This window comes from Ipomoea nil, unplaced genomic scaffold (assembly GCF_001879475.1).
Source record: "Ipomoea nil cultivar Tokyo-kokei standard unplaced genomic scaffold, Asagao_1.1 scaffold3321, whole genome shotgun sequence".
In the NCBI taxonomy this organism is placed as follows: Eukaryota; Viridiplantae; Streptophyta; class Magnoliopsida; order Solanales; family Convolvulaceae; genus Ipomoea; species Ipomoea nil.
The window spans coordinates 2,885,085-2,905,649 of NW_017619749.1; the positions used below are offsets into that span (position 1 = coordinate 2,885,085).

The window sequence follows — 20,565 nt, forward strand, 5'->3', positions numbered from 1 at the left end:
TACCTTATCAAGTGCATCATTTTTCACATATTTTTAATCTGATCTCCTCAATTTGTTCTCACTTTTGCTTAGATCCTTACCATCAAACCCCATGCTTTGCTCCATAAACAAGACCTGTGAAATCTACCAGCAACTTGTACACTTCAACTGCTAAAACACGTACATAAGACATAACGGTTTGGACATTAATTTTCTGAATCTGCTACATGGTGAAAATCTCATTTTCAGATTTATGTTCGTGAACCAGCAGCCCCATTTCTTTCCATGGCAGAAATGATGAAGAAGTTCGAATCTAGTACAAGGGAGATGTCATTGTCATGCATGAATTGTTCCATGTCACATGTAACTTGCTTAAAAGTTTTATTATTTTTCTAGTACGTTTTCTTTAAAAATTTGAACTATTTTGGAGGATGGTATGGCTGGATCAGGGCAGAGGAAGCCTAAGATTGCACTGACAAGGCCTAAGGAACCTGAACTTGAAACAGCTCGACGTTACTGTCCAGTAAAACATAATAGCTCAGCTGTGAGTTGGAAGATGAAATGATGGCAAAAATTCCCAAGTTTAAGGCTCGCCGTTTAAATTAGAAGGTACCCCCACTTTAAGTGACTGCATTATTTTCCTGAGTTTATACATCTTGCCTTAGTTTAAGAGACTGCTTTATTATTCATGTGCTTCTTTATTTACTCTATGTGTTAATTTCCCTTTTGTTGAAAGTGTTCTTTATTGCAGCTTCGAAACCTTTCCCTTCTCCATCGGAACCTTTTCAGCTTATCCCGATAATGGATGTTGCCGTTGATTGGAAGAAAACTCTGGCGGGTATTCACGGATTGACAGCGTGCGTTTTCTTTCTTATGTTTTATTTTGATCTTTTTCTCCCTCCCTCTGCATGCTTGTATATAATATGTTATGGAGTTTTTCCCTGCTAAAGTCTCCTGTTTTCTTTGTAGCGGCTATGTTGACCAACGTCTACTGAAAATCAATGCCAAGGTATTCCATTCATATGATTCAACAGTGTTCTGCAACAGGTATTATTAATCTCCTCCTTCCTTCTCTTTCAATCTCTTATTTGTGTTGTTATTTTTATGCTTTCTACTCCTTTTCCTCATCTACACTCCCTTCTCATTTGTGCGTGTTTTTCTTTCTCGTGGTGTGAGGTATTATTCTTCCCCCTCTTGTCCTCATATTCATTCTCTTTCTTAATTTCCCTGATTTATTATAACTTGGTGGTATGAATTTCTTGCTTGCAGTGGATTATTCTCCATCGATAATTGGAATGGATGTTTCCCACGACATTTTTAGGGAATTCATTCTTTTCACACAAATGGTATAACCAGCCTGTCAAAGTATGTGAAGCCACTATTACTAACTGATTTATATGGAATGCTTTTTAATGGAGAGATGGTTAATTTATTAATTTCAGCTTTGTGTTTGCCTTTGTGAATTTGTCTCTGTTCTTTTATGCTTTGATATTAATCTTGAATGCCTGTATATATAGGATTTCACAGTTGGTCTGATTCTTAATTCTGTAATATGGGGTGAAATTTGCATAATAAGCCTTAACTTTTTAGCCATGTATAAGGATTGTTGATAGGAAGAAGTGACTCCTGGGGAAGCCAATTTGGCATGTTTTGCTCCATTTGCATAGTATTCTACTGTTGTTTTGGGGGTTATGATTCTTATTACATATCGCTAACTTCTCAGGGATCTGGTGACAAGCAGTCAGCTGTTCACGGTTCTGTTTCTGCTGTAATATCAGTTCTCAAGGATCCTGTAAGAAGCTGTCCTCACTTCAAGGTTTGCTCCACTCTGTGAATATCAACTTCGTTTATACAATTTGGTTTGCCTCAATTAAGTTTCATTGACAAAGCCAACTTAGTTTCACTGACTTCTGAGATTATTTAACGGGAGCATGCACCCCTCAGCCACCAAAAATAACTTCTCAGATAACATCCCAACACACTGATGCTAAAAAGCACAAGACAGCTAGAAAGGAGTAGCAAGTTTGATCTGTAACCCCTCTGCATTGAAGTCAGCAACCCAATCACAAGTGATAAGCATTAATCCAGCTAGCGCAAGAAGGTAGATATCTTTCATTTACTTCCCATATTTGTCTTGTTTTGTTCTATATCTCTTTATTTCGTGAGCTGGATTCTGTGAAATATGTTTCTTATCAATTATTGAATCACGCGAACGCAAATATTAAAATAACATCTGAAGCTCCAAATTTTGCTCAAGAAAATCAAGCTATAAAGAGGCAAAAACTTGAAGAGGGGAAAGCTAGACAGGTGGGTCATTTATTGACTAAAAATTTTTACCTTATTAAATGTATCATTTTTCACATATTTTTAATCTGATCTCCTCAATCTGTTCTCACTTTTGCTTAGATCCTTAGCATCAAACCCCAAGAAGGTAGATATCTTTCTTTTACTTCCCATATTTGCCTTGTTTTTTTCTATATCTCTTTATTTTGGTGAGCTGGAATCTGTGTAATATGTTTCTTATCAATTATTGATTCACAGGAACGCACATATTAAAATTTCATCTGAAGCTCCAAATTTTGCTCAAGAAAATCAGGCTACAAAGAGGCAAAAACTTGAAGAGGGGAAAGCTAGACAAGTGGGTCATTTATTGACTAAAATTTTTTACCTTGTTAGGTGTATCATTTTTCAAATAGTTTTAATCTGATCTCCACAATTTGTTCTAACTTTTGCTTAGATCCTTAGCATCGAACCCCAAACTTTGCTCCATAAAACAAGACCTGTTTTGTTCCCATATTTGCCTTGTTTTGTTCTATATCTCTTTTTTTTGGTGAGCTAGAATCTGTGTAATATGTTTCTTATCAATTATTGATTCACAGGAACGCACATATTAAAATTACATCTGAAGCTCCAAAAGCTCCAAATTTTGCTCAAGAAAATCAGGCTACAAAGAGGCAAAAACTTGAAGAGGGGAAAGCTAGACAAGTGGGTCATTTATTGACTAAAATTTTTTACCTTGTTAGGTGTATCATTTTTCACATAGTTTTAATCTGATCTCCTCAATTTGTTCTAACTTTTGCTTAGATCCTTAGCATCGAACCCCAAACTTTGCTCCATAAAACAAGACCTGGGAAATCTACCAGTAACTTGTACACTTCAACTGCTAAAACACGTACAGAAGACAGAAAGGTTAATATGCATTTTTATGTCTTGCATTTCATTAATGGACATTAATTTTCTTGATCTAATACATGGTGAAAATCTCATTTTTAGATTTATGTTCGTTAACCAGCAGCCCCATTAATTTAATGGCAGAAATGATGAAGAAGTTCGAATCTAGTACAAGGTAGATGCCTATGCCATGCATGAATTGTTCCATGTCACATGTAACTTGCTTAAAAGTTTTATTATTTTTCTAGTACATGTTCTTTAAGATTTTGAACTGTTTTTCAGGATGGTATGGCTGGATCAGTGCAGAGGAAGCCTAAGATTGCACTGACAAGGCCTAATGAACTTGTAAGAAGCTGTCCTCACTTCAAGGTTTGCTCCACTCTGTGAATATCAACTTCGTTTATAGAATTTTGTTTGCCTCAATTAAGCTCTACTCTGGTCTGGAGTTGCAACCTTGGTGGTGGCTTCGTCTCTTCTCACTATGGATCTGGTACACTGATTTAAATTTGATATTGTGCCTTTTCTTTCTTATGTTTAATTTTGATCTTTTTTTATCCCTTCACTCTGTGTGCTTGTATATAATATGTTATGGAGTTTTTCTTTGCTAAATTCTCTTGTTTTCTTTGTAGCGGCTATGTTGACCAACGGCTACTAAAAATATCAATTGCAACCTTGGTGGTGGCTTCGTCTCTTCTCACTATGGATCTGGTATTCACTGATTTAGATTTGAGAGTGTGCCTTTTCTTTCTTATGTTTAATTTTGATCTTCTTTTTTTTCCCCTCACTCTGTGCACTTGTATATAATATGTTATGGAATTTTTCTCTACTAAAGTCTCCTGTTTTCTTTGTAGCGGCTATGTCGACCAACAGCTACTGAAAATATCAGTTGCAACCTTGGTGGTGGTTTTGTCTCTTCTCTCTATGGATCTGGTATTCACTGATTGAGATTTGAGAGTGTGCCTTTTCTTTCTTATGTTAAATTTTGATCTTTTTTTTTTCCTCACTCTGTGTGCTTGTATATAATATGTTATGGAGTTTATCTCTACTAAATCCTCCTGTTTTCTTTGTAGCGGCTATGTCGACCAACGGCTACTGAATATCAATGCCAAGGTATTACATTCATATAATACAACAGTGTGCTGCAATAAAAAAAAAAGATAGAAATAACGGGAACTTTATTACTCAAAATATTTCCCTGATTTATTATAACATGGCGTTATGAATTTCTTGCTTGCAGTGGAATGTTCTCCATCGATTCCCAGAATTATAACTGGAATGGATGTTTCCCATGGCGTTTTCATGAATTCATTCTTTTCACACAAATAGTATAACCAGCCTGTCACAGTGTGTGAAGCCACTATTGACTAATTGATTTAATTGAAAAGCTTTTTAATGGAGAGATGGTTATTTTATTAATTTCAGCTTTGTGTTGTCTCTTCTGTTCTTTTATGCTTTGAAATAAATCTTGAATGCCTGTATATATAGGATTTCACAATTGGTCTGATTCTCAATTCTATAATATGGGCACCAATGCACTGGAATTTGCATAATAAGCCATGTTGTTGATGGGAAGAAGTGACTCCTGATGGGGAAGCCAAGTTGGTATGTTTTGATCCATCTGCATAGTATTCTACTGTTGTTTTGGGGGGTTATGATTCTTATTACATTTCGCTAACTTCTCAGGGATCCTGTAAGAAGCTGTCCTCACTCCAAGGTTTGCTCCACTCTGTGAATATCAACTTCGTTTATACTTTTGGTTTGCCTCAATTAAGTTTCACTGACAAAGCCAATGTAGTTTCACTGACGGCTGAGATTATTGAACGGGAGCATGCACCCCTCAGCCACCAAAAATAACTTCTCAGAAAACAGCCCAACGAACAGATGCTAATTGCTAAGAAACACCAGACAGCTAAACAATAGCAAGTATGATCTCAAACCCCTCTGCATTGAAGTCAAAATCTGAATCACAAGTGAAAAGCATTAATCCAGCTAGTGCAAGAAGGTCGATATCTCTCTTTTAGTTTCCATATTTGTCTAGTTTTGTTCTATATCTCTTTATCTTTTGTGCTGGAATCTGTGTAATATGTTTCTTATCAATTGATTCACAGGAATACATATGAAAATTACATCTAAAATTTCAAATTCTGTTCAAGAAAATCAAGCTATAAAGGCAAAAACTTGAAGAGGGGAAAGCTAAACAGGTGAGTCATTTATTTACAAAATTTTTTTACCTTACTAAGTGTATCATTTTTGACATATTTTTAATCTGATCTCCTCAATTTGTTCTCACTTTTGCTTATGTCCTTAGCATCAAACCCCAAACTTTGCTCCATAAAACAAGACCTGGGAAATCTTTCAGCAACTTGTATACTTCAACTGCTAAAACACGTACAGAAGACAGAAAGGTTAGTATGCATTTTTATGTCTTGCATTTCATTTATGGACATTAATTTTCTGAATTGAATACATGGTGAAAATCTCAGTTTCAGATTTGTGTTCGTGAACCAGCAGCCCCATTTATTTCAATGGAAGAAATGACGAAGAAGTTCTAATCTAGTACAAGGGAGGTGTCAATACCATGCATGAATTGTTCCATGTCACATGTAACTTGCTTAAAAGTTTTATTATTTTTCTAGTACGTTTTCTTTAAAAATTTGAACTATTTTTAAGGATGGTATGGCTGGATCAGTGCAGAGGAAGCCTAAGATTGCACGGACAAGGCCTAAGGATCCTGAACTTGAAACAGTTCAACGTTACCTTCCAGTACAACTTAAGAGCTCAGCTGAGTTGGAGGAAGAAATGATGGCAAAAATTCCCAAGTTTAAGGCTCGCCCTCTAAATAAGAAGGTACCTCCATTTTAAGTGACCGCATTATTATCCTGAGTTTATACATCTTGCCTTAGTTTATGAGACTGCTTTAGTATTCATGTCCTTTTTGTTAACTCCATGTGTTAATTTCACTTTTGTTGAAAGTGTTCTTTATTGCAGCTTCGAAACCTTTCCCTTCTCCCTCGGAACCTTTTCAGCTTATCCCGGTAATGGATATTGCCGTCGATTGGAAGAAAACTCTGGCTGGTATTCACGGATTCACAGCGTGCCTTTTCTTTCTTATGTTTTATTTTGATCTCTTTCTCCCTCACTCTGTGTGCTTGTATATATTATGTTATTGAGTTTTTCCCTGCTAAAGTCTCATGTTTTCTTTGTAGCGGCTATGTTGACCAACGTCTACTGAAAATCAATGCCAAGGTATTCCATTCAAATAATTCAACAGTGTTCTGCAACATTTATTATTAATCTCCTCCTTCCTTCTCTTTCAATCTCTTATTCGTGTTGTTATTTTTATGCTTTCTTCTACCCCTTTTCCTCATCTTCACTCCTTTCTCATTTGTACGTGTTTATCTTTCTCATGGTGTGAGGTGTTATTCTTCCCCCTCCTGTCCTCGTATTCATGCTCTTTCTTCATTTCCCTGATTTATTATAACTTGGTGATATGAATTTCTTGCTTGCAGTGGAGTATTCTCCATTGATAATTGGAAGGGATGTTTCCATGGCATTTTCAGGAAAATCGTTCTTGTCACACAAATGGTATAACCAGCCTGTCACAGTATGTGATGCCACTTTTTACTAACTGATTTATATGAAATGCTTTTTAATGGAGAGATGGTTAATTTATTAATTTCAGATTTGTGTTTGCCTTTTCGAATTTGTCTCTGTTCTTTTATGCTTTGATATAAATCTTGAATGCCTGTATATATAGGATTTAACAATTGGTCTTATTCTTAATTCTGTAATATGGGCACCAATCCACTAGAATTTGCATAATAAGCCTTAACTTTTTAGCCATGTGTAAGGATTGTAGATAGGAAGAAGTGACTCCTGACGGGGAAGCCAATTTGGTATGTTTTGCTCCATTTGCATAGTATTCTACTGTTGTTTTGGGGGTTATGAATCTTATTTCTTTTCCGCTAAATTCTCAGGGATCTAATGATAAGCAGTCAGCTGTTCACGGTTCTGTTTCTACTGTAATATCAGTTCTCAAGGATCCTGTAAGAAGCTGTCCTCACTTCAAGGTTTGCTCCACTCTGCGAATATCGACTTCGTTTATACAATTTGGTTTGCCTCAATTAAGCTCCACTCTGGCCTGGAGTTGCAACCATGGTGGTGGCTTCGTCTCTTCTCACTATGGATCTGGTATTCACTAATTTAGATTTGAGAGTGTGCCTTTTTCTTTCTTTCGTATGTTTAATTTTGATCTCTTTTTTTTTTTTCCCTCACTTTGTGCTTGTATATAAAATGTTATGGAGTTCTCTACTAAAGTCTCCTGTTTTCTTTGTAGCGGCTATGTCGACCAACGGCTACTGAAAATATCAGTTGCAACCTTGGTGGTGGTTTCATCTCTTCTCTCTATGGATCTGGTATTCACTGATTGAGATTTGAGAGTGTGCCTTTTCTTTCTTATGTTTAATTTTGATCTTTTTTTTTTCCCCTCACTCTGTGTGCTTGTATATAAAATGTTATTGAGTTTTTCTCTACTAAAGTCTCCTGTTTTCTTTGTAGCGACTATGTCGACCGACGGCTACTGAATATCAATGCCAAGGTATTACATTCATATAATTCAACAGTGTGCTGCTATAAAAAAAAAGAAAAAGAAATAACAGTAACTTTATTACTCAAAAATATTTCCCTGATTTATTATAACTTTATTACATTCATATAATTCAACAGTGTGCTGCTATAAAAAAAGAAAAAGAAATAACAGTAACTTTATTACTCAAAAATATTTCCCTGATTTATTATAACTTGGCGGTATGAATTTCTTGCTTGCAGTGGAATGTTCTCCATCAAATCCCAGAATTATAACTGGAATGGATGTTTCCCATGGCATTTTCAGGAATTCATTCTTTTCACACAAATAGTATAACCAGCCTGTCGCAGTATGTGAAGCCACTATTGACTAACTGATTTATTTGAAAAGCTTTTTAATGGAGAGATGGTTATTTTATTAATTTCAGCTTTGTGTTGTCTCTTCTGTTCTTTTATGCTTTGAAATAAATCTTGAATGCCTGTATATATAGGATTTCACAATTGGTCTGATTCTAAATTCTATAATATGGGCACCGATGCCTTGGAATTTGCATAATAAGCCTTAACTTTTGAGCGATGTTGTTGATAGGAAGAAGTAACTCCTGACGGGGAAGCCAATTTGGTATGTTTTGATCCATCTGCATAGTATTCTACTGTTGTTTTGGGGGTTATGATTCTTTTTACATTTCGCTAACTTCTCAGGGATCCTGTGAGATGCTGTCCTCACTCCAAGGTTTGCTCCACTCTGTGAATATCAATTTCGTTTATACTTTTGGTTTGCCTCAATTAAGTTTCACTGACTGCTGGGATTATTGAACGGGATCATGCACCCCTCAGCCACGAAAAATAACTTCTCAGAAAATAGCCCAACGAACTGATGCTAATTGCTAAGAAGCACCAGACAGCAAAACAATAGCAAGTATGATCTCAAACCCCTCTGCATTGAAGTCAAAATCTGAATCACAAGTGAAATGCACCCCTCAGCCACCAAAAATAACTTCTCAGAAAACAGCCCAACGAACTTATGCTAATTGCTAAGAAGCACCAGACAGCAAAACAATAGCAAGTGATGATCTCAAACCCCTCTGCATTGAAGTCAAAATCTGAATCACAAGTGAAATGCATTAATCCAGCTAGTGCAAGAAGGTCGATATCTCTCTTTTAGTTTCCATATTTGTCTAGTTTTGTTCTATATCTCTTTATCTTTTGTGCTGGAATCTGTGTAATATGTGTCTTATCAATTATTGATTCACAGGAACACATATGAAAATTACATCTGAAATTTCCAATTTTGCTCATGAAAATCAAGCTATAAAGAGGCAAAAACTTGAAGAGGGGAAAGCTAGATAGGTGAGTCATTTATTGACTAAAAATTTTTACCTTTGTGTATCATTTTGCACATATTTTTAATCTGATCTCCTCTATTTGTTCTCACTTTTGCTTATGTCCTTAGCATCAAACCCCAAACTTTGCTCCATAAAACAAGACCTGGGAAATCTACCCGCAACTTGTACACTTCAACTGCTAAAACGCGTACAGAAGACAGAATGGTTAGTATGCATTTTTATGTCTTGCACATTTCATTTATGGACATTAATTTTTGAATCGAATACGTTTCGAAAATTTCTATTTCAGATTTGTGTTCGAGAACCAGCAGCCCCATTTATTTCAATGGCAGAAATGATGAAGACGTTCGAATATAGTACAAGGGAGATGTCAATGCCACGCTTGAATTGTTCCATGTCACATATAAATACAAATAACTTGCTTAAAATTTCTATTAATTTTCTAGTACATTTTTTTTTTTCAAATTTTAACTATTTTTCAGGATGGTATGGCTGGAATCAGTGCAGAGGAAATGAGGAATCCTATAAGTTTACACTGACAAGGCCCAAGGAACTTGAACTTGAAACAGCTCAACGTTACCGTCCAGTAAAACTTAAGAGCTCAGCTATGTTGGAAGAAGAAATGATGGCAAAATTCCCCAAGTTTAAGGCTCGTCCTCTAAATAAGAAGGTACCTCCATTTTGAGTGACCGCATTATTTTCCTGAGTGTATACATCTTGCCTTAGTTTAAGAGACTGTTTTAGTTAGTATTCATGTGCTTTTTGTTTATTCCATGTATTAATGTCACTTTCGTTAAGAGTGTTCTTTATTGTCGCTTCGAATCCTTTCCCTTCTCCCTCAGAACCTTTTCAGCTTATTCCATCTCTTATTCCGTCTTGTTATTTCATTCTGCTTTTTATCCCTCATCTAACTAACCTTCTCATTTGTGCGTGTTTATCTTTCTCTTTTTTTCTTTTTTCTTCATTTTCTGTTTTATTCGTTATCTTCTACTTCAAAATTTTCATTCTTCCTCGTTTCGCCTTTCTCCTCATTTCATAATCTACTACTACTCTTACTCTCTTTTTCTTCTCCCTTTCATTCTAATATTTATCATGTTCTTTCTTTTTATTCTTTCCCCCCTTTTTTTGTTCTTAATTTTCTTCTCCTCTTTCCCATCTTCCTTAATCGTTTCTCTCTTTCTTTCCTTTTTTTTTTTCCTTCATGTTCTCCATCCTTTCTTACTCACCCACTCTAATTCCCATCCCTTCTCGTTTTTTCTTTGTTGGCCTTCTCTCTCTCTCTATCTCTCTCTCTCTCTCTCTATATATATATATAATTTTAATCTTATTCTCCAAATGCCTTTTGTCACTATTTTCGTCTTTTTGTTTATCTTCCCCTTATTTCTCCTTTTATCCTCCTCCATTCGTTTTCTCTCTCTTATCCTCATCTACCTTCTTTCTCTTTATTCTTTTCATTAAAGTGTAATGTTTATCTTTCTCTCCATTTTGACACTCATTCTTCAATTTCCATATTCCTTCAACTTCTCTTTTTCTGTCTTTTTGTTCTCCTCCTTGTCCGTGTATTAATTCTCTTGCTTCTTGCTTCTTACTTCTTTATCTTCTTCTTCTTCTCTTTCTCATCTTCCTCTCATTTTCTTCTTTTTTTCCCTTCTCTTTCTTTCATGTTTTCCATCCTTTCCTTAAATAATTCTCATACTTCTTTTCCCTTCCTCGCATGTTCTCATAATTTTTATAATTCTCTTTCTATTCATCATTTTCATCCTTATTTTTTCCTTCCACCTATCTTCCAATTTCGTTTTTCTGTATCTACACTTTGTTCTTCTCATCTTTCTCTTTTTTATTATGCATAATTCTCTATGTCCTTCTTTTTTCTTATTTTCCTTATATTTTTTCTTCTTTTTGTTTTCCCCTTTTATTTTCCCACCTTTTCCCCTTTTATCTTTAATTTTTATCCTCTCATTTGTCTACTACTATTTTTTCTTCTCCTTTTCTCTTTTTCACCTATCTTTCTCTCCATTTTGACACTCATTCTTCATTTTCCATATTCCTTCGACTTCTCTTTTTCTGTGTTTTTCTCCCTATTTTTCTTATTGCTCTTTCTCCTCGTTTTTTTAACCTACTGCTGCTCTCTTTTTCTTCTTCTCCTTGTCTTTGTATTAATTCTCTTTCTTCTTACGTCTTTATCTTCTTTCTTTTCTTCTTCTTCTCTTTATCATCTTCCTCTCATTTTCTTCTTTTTTTCCCTTCTTTTTCTTTCATGTTCTCCATCCTCTCCTAAAATAATTCTCATACTTCTTTTTCCTTCCTCTCATGTTCTCATAATCTTTATAATTCTCTCTTTCTATTATTGTCCTCGTCACCTTTCCATATCTTCTTTTAGTTCATTCCTTATTATTATTTATTCATCCTTTTCATCCCTATTTTTTCCTTCCACTTATCTTCCCATTTCATTTTTCTTTATCTACACTTTCTTCTTCTCATCTTTCTCTTTTTTATTATGCATTATTCTCTATGTCCTCCTTTTTTCTTATTTTCCTTATATTTTTTCTTCTTTTTGTTTTCCCCTTCTATTTTTCCACCTTTTCCCTTTTTATCTTTAATTTTTATCCTCTCCTTTCCTTCTCATTCTCAGCTTTCTACCTCTTGTCCTCATCTAAATTCCCTTCTAGTTGTGCATATTTGTCTTCCTCATGGTGTGAGGTATTATTTTCTCCATCTTGTCCACGTATTCATTCTTTTTCTTCTTTTGTCTTCATGTTCTCCATCTTTTCTTAAAATAATTCTCATACTTTTTTCCCCTATTACTCTTATAATATAATTCTTTTTAGAGTTTATTACCGAAATGGTCCCTCGACTATTGTGAAATTACCAATTTAGTCCTCGACAATTTTTCTTACCCAATTAAGTCATCGACTTTAAAAATGTTAACCATTTTGGTCCTCCGTTAAATCAGCCGTTAGAAGTCCGTTAAATTGGAGGGCATTGATGGAATTTTGCAAAATATCTACTTTGATGGTCTCTTGTTCCAGAAGTTGGGCATCACAAAAGGACAGACTAAGATCCCCAACCAAATTCTTGATCCGTTTTCGTCGAGAAGTTTCTGCTTGAACGCAAGGATCTTAGGAAACATGAGCAGCAGTAGCGGCGGTGGGAGTGGTCATTATTATGACTATATGCCAGATCAGGTTCAGAGATATGTGCAGAGAGATGAGTTTGTGAGTGTCCATGGCCTTCCTAGTCGGTACAACTGGAACAGATCGCAGCCTGGCTGCCTGGATTTCCTCGCTCTCCTTCGGTTGAAGAACCTGGTAATCAGTACAACTGGAACATAAAGCAACCTGGATTTTATCACTCTCAGCTAGAAGAGCCTGCTAATCAGTACAACTAGAACAAAATTCAAACCAGATTACCTCACTGGGAAGAGCCTTCAGTAAGTCCCATCATTCACCTCTATGTATGTTTTGCTCGTGAATTCAACCTTGTACCCAATCTTCTACCTCTAACCTCGTACCCCATATTCTGCCTCTGACCTCATACCCAATCTTCTGCAAAAAACCACTCAATCTACCATCTCTATTCATGAATTCAATCCAGATTTTATCAATTAAAGGCTTCACTAGATTCTACTCTTGCCCTAGCAATACTCGGCCTAGACTTCCTGCTTGTTGCCGAATCCAACGCCACAAAGCTCCCAATCGGAGCACACAATTTTTCCATAATTCGACAATCAAATAATTTATTTATTTTTTTCGAGCATCACGTCTGCAAGTGGAAATACAAAAATCAAACACCATCCAAAGATGAGATTCATCTTTATATTTGGAATCAAAAGATAAATAATGCTCACTGTTGGAAAAAAATCCAGACCTGGGTATTCTTTCCAACACAGGAACATATCCATCAGCAGTAACCACACGAAGAGCTTCATAAGGATACCTGAAAGGGAAAGGAGTAATAAACACTTGCATGAATATACAATCAAATAAGTGAATCGGAAGATTAGGGAGCAAGATCCATACCATTGCAATCGATGATCTATCTCTGTACTCACTGGAGACCACCGTCTAAATCGCACCACCCGATCGTCAATGCGAATCCGGTTTCTCGCCAAAATTGTGTCGCAATCTGCTTCCTGCTCACATCGTCTCGACCGGATTGACGAAGAAGGAAAGCTTTAATAAATATAATATATGAAATTACCTTTTTATCCTTAAAATTAATAGCTTATAGATGGAATTTGGACGGAGGACCAAAATGGTTAACATTTTCAAAGTCGAGGACTTAATTGGGTAAAAAAAATTGTCGAGGACTAAATTGGTAATTTCACAATAGTCGAGGGACCATTTCGGTAATAAACTCTTCTTTTTATTATTATTCTCATCCTCCTTCTTTATCTTCTTTTAGTTCATTCTTTATTAATCATCCCATCTTTTTTATCATTTCACCCCTATATTTCTTTCTTCCACCTATCTTCCATTTCATTCTTCTTTGTCTACTACTATTTTTGCATCTCCTTTTTCTCTTTTTCACCTATCTTTCTCTCTATGTTGACACTCATTCTTCATTTTCCATATTCCTTCAACTTCTTTTTTTCTGTCTTTTTCTTCCTATTTTTCTTATTGCTCTTTCTCCTCCTTTTTTTAACCTACTGCTGCTCTCTTTTTCTTCTCCTCCTTGTCCTTGTATTAATTCTCTTTCTTCTTACTTCTTTTTCATCTTCCTTTTCATCTTCTTCTCTTTCTCATCTTCCTCTCATTTTCTTCTTTTTTTCCCTTCTTTTTCTTTCATGTTCTCCTTCCTTTCCTAAAATAATTCTCATACTTCTTTTCTCTTACTCTCATGTTCTCATAATTTTTATAATTCTCTCTTTCTATAATTATCTTCGTCACCTTTCTTTATCTTCTATTAGTTCATTCCTTATTGTTATCTATTCATCCTTTTCATCCCTATTTTTTCCTTCCACCTATCTTCCCATTTCATTTGTCTTTATCTACACTTTCTTCTTCTCATCTTTTTCTTTTTTATTATGCATTATTCTCTATGTCATCCTTTTTTCTTATTTTGCTTATATTTTTTCTTCTTTTTGTTTTCCCCTTCTATTTATCCTTAATTTTTATCCTCTCCTCATTCTCCAAAGTCTCTTCGTCTTTTTATTAATCTTCCGTTTCCTTCTCCTTCCATCTCTTATTTGTCTTGTTATTTTTCAGCTTTCTTCCTCTTGTCCTCATCTAAATTTCCTTCTAGTTGTGCATGTTTATCTTTCTCATGGTGTGAGGTATTATTTTTCTCTATCTTGTCCCCGTATTCATTCTCTTTCTTCTTTTGTCTTCATGTTCTCCATCCTTTCTTAAAATAATTCTCATACTTTTTTTCCCTTCATTACTCTTATTATTCTTTTTATTATTATTCTCATCCTCCTTCTAAATAAGAAGGTACCTCCATTTTGAATAACCGCATTATTTTCCTGAGAGTGTATACATCTTGCCTTAGTTTAAAAGACTGCTTTAGTATTCATGTGCTTTTTGTTTATTCCATGTGTTAATTTTATTTTTATTATTTTTTCGGCTTTTTACCCCTCATCTAACTTCCCTTCTCATTTGTGCGTGTTTATCTTTCTCTTTTTCTTTTTTCTTCATTGTCTGTTTTATTCATTGTCTTCTACTTCAAAATATTCATTCTTCCTCTTTTCGCCTTTCTCCTCATTTCATTCTTCATTGTCTTTTTTTGTTCTTAATTTTCTTCTTCTCTTTCCCATCTTTCTTAATCATTTCTCTCTTTCTTTCCTTCTTTTTCCTTCGTGTTCTCCATCTTTTCTTACTCATCAACTCTAATTATCCCTTCTCGTTTTTTCTTTGTTGACTTTCTTTCTCTCTCTCTATCTCCATCTATATATATATATATATATATATATATATATATATATATATATATATATATATATATATATATATATATATATTAATTTTTATCTTATTTTGCAAACTCTTTCTCACTCTTTTCATTTTCTTTGTTTATCTTCCTCTTCTTTCTCCTTTTATATCTTCCTCCATTCGTTTTCTTTCTCTTATCCTCATCACCTTCTTTCTTTTAATGTTTATCTTCTCCATTTTGACACTCATTCTTCATTTTCCATATTCCTTCAATTTCTCTTTTTCTTTGTCTTTTCTTCTTATTTTTCTTATTGCTCTTTTTCCTCGTTTTAATCTACTGTTGTTCTCTTTTTCTTCTCCTCCTTGTCCTTGTATTAATTCGCTTTCTTCTCACTTCTTTATCTTCTTCATTTTATTCTTCTTCTCTTTCTCATCTTCCTCTCATTTTCTTCGTTTTTCCCTTTTTTCTTTCATGTTCTCCATCCTTCCCTAAAATAATTCTCATACTTCTTTTCCCTTCCTCTTATGTTCTCTTAACTTTTATAATTCTCTCTTTCTATTATTATCCTTGTCACCTTTCTTTATCTTCTTTTAGTTCATTCCTTATTGTTATCTATACATCCTCTTCATCCCTATTTTTTCCTTCCACCTATCTTCCCATTTCATTTTTCTTTATCTACTCTTTCTTCTTCTCATCTTTCTCTTTTTTATTTCGCATTATTCTCTGTGTCCATCTTTTTTCTTATTTTCCTTATATTTTTTCTTCTTTATGTTTTCCCCTTCTATTTTCCACCTTTTTTCCTTTTATCTTTAATTTTTATCCTCTACTTTCCTTCTCATTCTCCAAAGTCTCTTCGTCTTTTTATTAATCTTCCCTTGCCTTCTCTGTCCATCTGTTGTTTGTCTTGTTATTTTTTCAGCTTTCTACCTCTTGTCCTCATCTAAATTCCCTTCTAGTTGTGTATGTTTATCTTTCACATGGTGTGAGGTATTATTTTTCTCCATCTTTGTCCTTGTATTCCTTCTCTATCTTCTTTTGTCTTCATGTTCTCCATCCTTTCTTAAAATAATGCTCATACTTTTTTTCCATTCATTACTCTTATAATTCTTTTGAATATTATTCTCATCCTCCTTTATCGTCTTTTAGTTTATTCCTTATTAATCTTTCCATCTTTTTCATTATTTCACACCTATTTTTCTTCCTTCCACCTATCTTCCATATCATTCTTCTTTGTCTACTCCTATTTTTTCGTCTCCTCTTTCTCTTTTTCGTTCACAGATCCTAACTCTTTCTTATTTTCTTCCTATTTTTTCTTCTTTTCCTTTTACCCTTCTATTATTCTATATATCTTTGATTTTCTTCACACTTTTCCTTCTCATTCTCCAAATTTTCTTGACTCTCATCATCTTCGTCTTTTTATTTCTCTTCCCCTTCCTCTCATTCCGTCCTATTATTTTTCTGCTTTTTATCTCTCATCTAACTTCCCTTCTCATTTGTACATGTTTATCTCTCTTTTCATTTTGACCCTTGTTTCTTTTTCACTTTCTCTCGTTTTTTTTTCTTCATCGTCTCATTTTTCATTATCTTTTACTTCAAAATTTTCATTATTCCTCTTTTCGCCTCTCTACCCATTTCTCTTTTTCTTTTCCTTTTTGTTCTAATACATCATGTTATTTCTTTTTTTTCTACCCTCCCTTTCTCTCTTCTTAATTTTTATCATCTCTTTTCCTTCTTATTGTCCAAACTCATTTTCTCACTCTCTCATCTTTTTGTTTCTCTTTCCTGCCTTTCTCCTTTTATCATCATCCTTTTGCTTTCTCTCTCTTATCTTCGTCCACTTTTTTATTTTTCTTCTCTTTATTCTTTTCATTAAAGTGTAATTTTTATCGTTTTCTCCGTTATGACCCTCGTTCTTCATTTTTCATGTTCCTTCATTTTCTCTTTTCTCCTTGTCTACTGCTACTCTTTTTTTCTTCTCTTTCTTGTTCTCATATTCATTCTCTTTTTGCTTATTATATCCCATCTTCTCTTCTTCCTTTTCTTCTTCTTCTCTTTCTCATCTCACTCACATTTTCTCTCAAATTTCCTTCATTTTTCTCTTCCTTTTCATTCTTTAATTTTAAAAATGATTTTCATGTGTTCTTTAGTTTATAAAAATGATTATATAGTTTGCTCTTTTGTTTAAAAATGATTCTCAATTTTAAAAAAGGATACACCCGAATTTGTGTCTAAAGTTGTTGATATTCTTGCTCAATTCCTTGGAGCAGGTAATTTTTCTGTTTCATAACCTATGAATTATTGCTTGCCTAAAGTTGTTGACATTCTTGCTCAATTCCTTAGACTTTAGTTGAAAATGTGGAGCGCGATGCTGTACAGAAGGCTCTTATCATAGAGCTGAGAGCAGTTTGTAATATGTAAATCATTCCGTGAGGTGATTGTGGAGCGGTTGCCAAACCTAGATTTGAGGTTTAGGAGGGGCCGAGGGGGGCTTGGGTAGGTTTTTAACATATGTAAAAGTCTTCTCCTTCAATAAATACCCAATCACCTTTTTGTGTTTTGGTGTCTGTTCTTTTGTCCAACTCGTGTCAGTGACCTGATAGATACAAGACATATTTAGTGTTTGGCCATTTGCAGAACTTTAATTTTGTGTACCAAATTATTTATTTTCCCTCCATTGTAGGGGAAATCTGCATCTTATGTTCTTCCCCCCCCCCCCCCCCCCCCCCCCCCCTAAATCCCCAAAGCAAAGGAGAAAATTGGCGGCTAAAGATTTGGTTTTGCCGTGTTTGGTGGTGATTTTAGGCTCCACTCAGCTCATTCATTGGTAGTGGATTTGCTGAGGTATTCAAGTTCTTAACTTTTTTCCTTTTTTTTGCTTTCCTTTTCCCCTATCACCTATAATAGGTTAGATTCTAAAAACACAGTGGGTCATGGGTGTAATGCCGCAGATGTGGGAGGGCCTTATACAGAAGACTAAGGATGGAGGCTTGGATGTTATTGATACCTATGTGTTCTGGAACCTCCATGAACATTCACCTGGCAATGTGTTGTTAGTTCTTCATTTCCACCTTTTCCTGAACTAATGTGGTTTATTTTCTGTTTTTTTTTTTTTTTATGGTAAGAGTACTGAGATAATTCCTCTAAGCTTATTTCTTTGAATGCTTGTTTCTATTTGTCACTTTCGATTTTCCATTTTAACTAATCACATTTTCTTCCTTGGTAAATAGGTTTGCTTAGGCAGCCAAAGTTATGACCATTTGATGGAACTTCATAAGGCGATTACGTTAAGTGAGAGAGCTTTAGTTAATGCAGATCCGACTGTTACGCCGTTGGGAAACTATGAACAGGTAATTCCTATTTCCAAGTGATTTCTGAGAAAGTGTTGGCTCTATGGTAATATGCTTTTTGTCATCAAGTCACCATCCGCACCCACCCCCGTCCCCGTGGCCAATAAGATCGGCACGATAAAATATTAGTGTCTATTTTTTTGCTTCAGCTGTCTATCAAAGAAAAGTTTTTTGATAACTATAATGTTACAAATTCAATTCTTAGCGGGAGCGGCCTGTATTGACCTTCTTGGTTTAAGTTGGTTAGCTATGGTCAATCTAGGCTGGTTTACCCTCAGGTAGTAGCTGCGTGTTTCCCTCGTCACTTCAAAAAAAAATAAAGTTTCTGCTATGTGGAGTTAACATGTGTTTTATTCACGTGTTCAAATGTCTTCATTTCTAGGCACATGTATTTTCTTCCATGTCTGGTGGCTGTGCGTCTTTTCTCGCAAATTTCCATTTGAATTCACCTGCCACAGTGACATTCAATCAGAGGCACTATGAACTGCCACCTTGGTCAATTAGTATTCTTTCAGATTGCAAAACTGCTGTCTTTAATTGTTGGCCTTTACTTACAGATCTTATGTCTTTTAGGAATTAGGAGAACAATATCTATTTTCCCTCTATACAGTTGCTATACCTTCATGTTTGTATCGGGATACTAACATTCTCATTGAAACTTCCAATATCTGATTTTCGTCTCAAAAATAAATGGTTCAGAGAAAGAATGAAGAAATAAACTTTACATATATTGAGTGCTTGTTGTATATGCATTTTGCCATCTGGTTCATAAGGTAAGAATCAAGCTTTTGCGCCTTTTTGTGCTGCGCTTTATATGTGTAGTCAAATGAGTTTAGGTTCTGTTAATTTATTATTTTACAGACTCCTAAATCCTAATGCAACAAATAGTCTTTTATTTTATAGGGCTAGATTCTATGTTTGATTGCTCAATTAATTACAATAGGTTGGTTTGGAAAATAACAAGTATTCTTATAAGTTTTTTTAAAAAAAAAAAAAATCAAGTATTATTTTTAGTTTTAAAAATGATTTTTTCAAGGATTCTTTTTAGTTTTAAAAATGATTTTTAAAGTATTTTTTTTATTTTTTAAAAATTAATTTTCAAGTATTCTTTTTAGTTTTAAAATGTTAAAATGATTTTCAAGCGTTCTTTTTAGTTTTAAAAATGATTTTCAAGTGTGCTCTCTTGTTTTAAAAATGATTTTCATGTGTGCTATTGTTTAAAAATGATTTTCAAGTATTCTTTTTGTTTTAAAAATGATTTTTAAGTGTTCTCTAGTTTAGCAAAGATTTTCAAGTATTCTTTTTTTTTAAATGATTTACAAGTGTTCTTTAATTTTTAAAATGATTTTCAAGTGTTCTCTTGTTTAAAATTGATTTTAAAGTGTGGTTTTAGTATAAAAAAGATTTTGAAGTGTTCTTTAGTTTTAAAAATGATTTTCAAATTTAAAAAATGACACACCAGAATATGTGCCTAAAATTGTTGATATTCTTGCTCAATTTCTTGGAGCAGGTAATTTTCTGTTTCATAACCTATGAATTATTGCTTGCCTAAAGATGATGTTCTTGCTCAATGTACATTAATGCCTCTATTCTTGTTCACGTTGACTTGCTTTGCCTCTCAATGCAAGGGTTTGTTTAGAAAATTGTCCAAATGATGATGAATGAAAGGCTGTTTCAGTCACGGGGTGGTCCCATCATTCTCTCTCAGGTAAGGTTTCCATATTTAGCGTAATTTGGTTGCTACCAAATTTACATTCCCGGGATTTAATAGGATGAGATAAAATGATAAATGTCAAGAATTCTTGACATTTATGCTGTTCTTTAACACATAGTTCAGTCATTATAAACAATTTGGAATCGTATCCACCTTGCAAGGTGGACCCGGTTCCACAGCATAATGATTGTCTTGCAATCGTTATATCCTACACCACGGCGCGCGTAGCACTGTGCGCCGCGCGCCTCCCAAAACGACGTCGTTTTGGGAGGCGCGGTACGAAGTTGCTGTGATTATGTGTATTTGTTCACACAATTATGTGTATTTGTTCACACAATTATGTGTATTTGTTCATACAGTTATGTACATTTTTATACAATTATGTACATCCGAATCAAAAAATTTATGTGTATTATGTTAAGAGTTGATGTGTATTACGTTAAAAGTTTATGTTTATTATGTATTGTGTATTATCTTTTAAAAAGAGTATGTATATTTTGTTATATAATTATGTACATTCATGTATACAATTATGTGTATTCTAGTATAACAT

At 34.4% G+C, this 20,565-nt stretch overlaps 1 protein-coding gene and 1 long non-coding RNA gene across 2 annotated transcripts; both read left to right on the forward strand.

Moving 5' to 3' along the window:
• Nucleotides 1-780: 780 nt before the first annotated feature.
• On the forward strand, nucleotides 781-18,901 carry LOC109169800. Its single transcript, XM_019318691.1, has 16 exons — nucleotides 781-836; nucleotides 949-1,026; nucleotides 1,336-1,402; nucleotides 1,703-1,781; nucleotides 2,057-2,080; nucleotides 2,237-2,286; nucleotides 2,386-2,410; nucleotides 2,521-2,617; nucleotides 2,859-2,964; nucleotides 3,064-3,168; nucleotides 9,370-9,476; nucleotides 9,563-9,750; nucleotides 17,754-17,792; nucleotides 17,900-18,000; nucleotides 18,179-18,298; nucleotides 18,681-18,901. The coding sequence occupies exons 1-12, from the start codon at nucleotides 781-783 to the stop codon at nucleotides 9,594-9,596; spliced, it is 828 nt and encodes a 275-aa protein (XP_019174236.1). The 3' UTR covers nucleotides 9,597-9,750; nucleotides 17,754-17,792; nucleotides 17,900-18,000; nucleotides 18,179-18,298; nucleotides 18,681-18,901.
• Nucleotides 8,320-8,654, forward strand: LOC109169995. The gene is made up of 3 exons (XR_002052330.1): nucleotides 8,320-8,356; nucleotides 8,437-8,467; nucleotides 8,572-8,654. It is a non-coding gene; the product is annotated as an uncharacterized LOC109169995 (long non-coding RNA).
• Nucleotides 18,902-20,565: the final 1,664 nt, after the last annotated feature.

Bases quoted from the DNA above. Each gene is read 5' to 3' on its own strand.
- LOC109169800 (XM_019318691.1), top strand. From the start codon at position 781: ATGGATGTTGCCGTTGATTGGAAGAAAACTCTGGCGGGTATTCACGGA. The intron at 1,027-1,335 runs GTATTATTAATC...TGGTATAACCAG, and splicing joins TCAACAGTGTTCTGCAACAG to CCTGTCAAAGTATGTGAAGC. The intron at 2,287-2,385 runs GTGGGTCATTTA...ACTTTTGCTTAG, and splicing joins AAGAGGGGAAAGCTAGACAG to ATCCTTAGCATCAAACCCCA.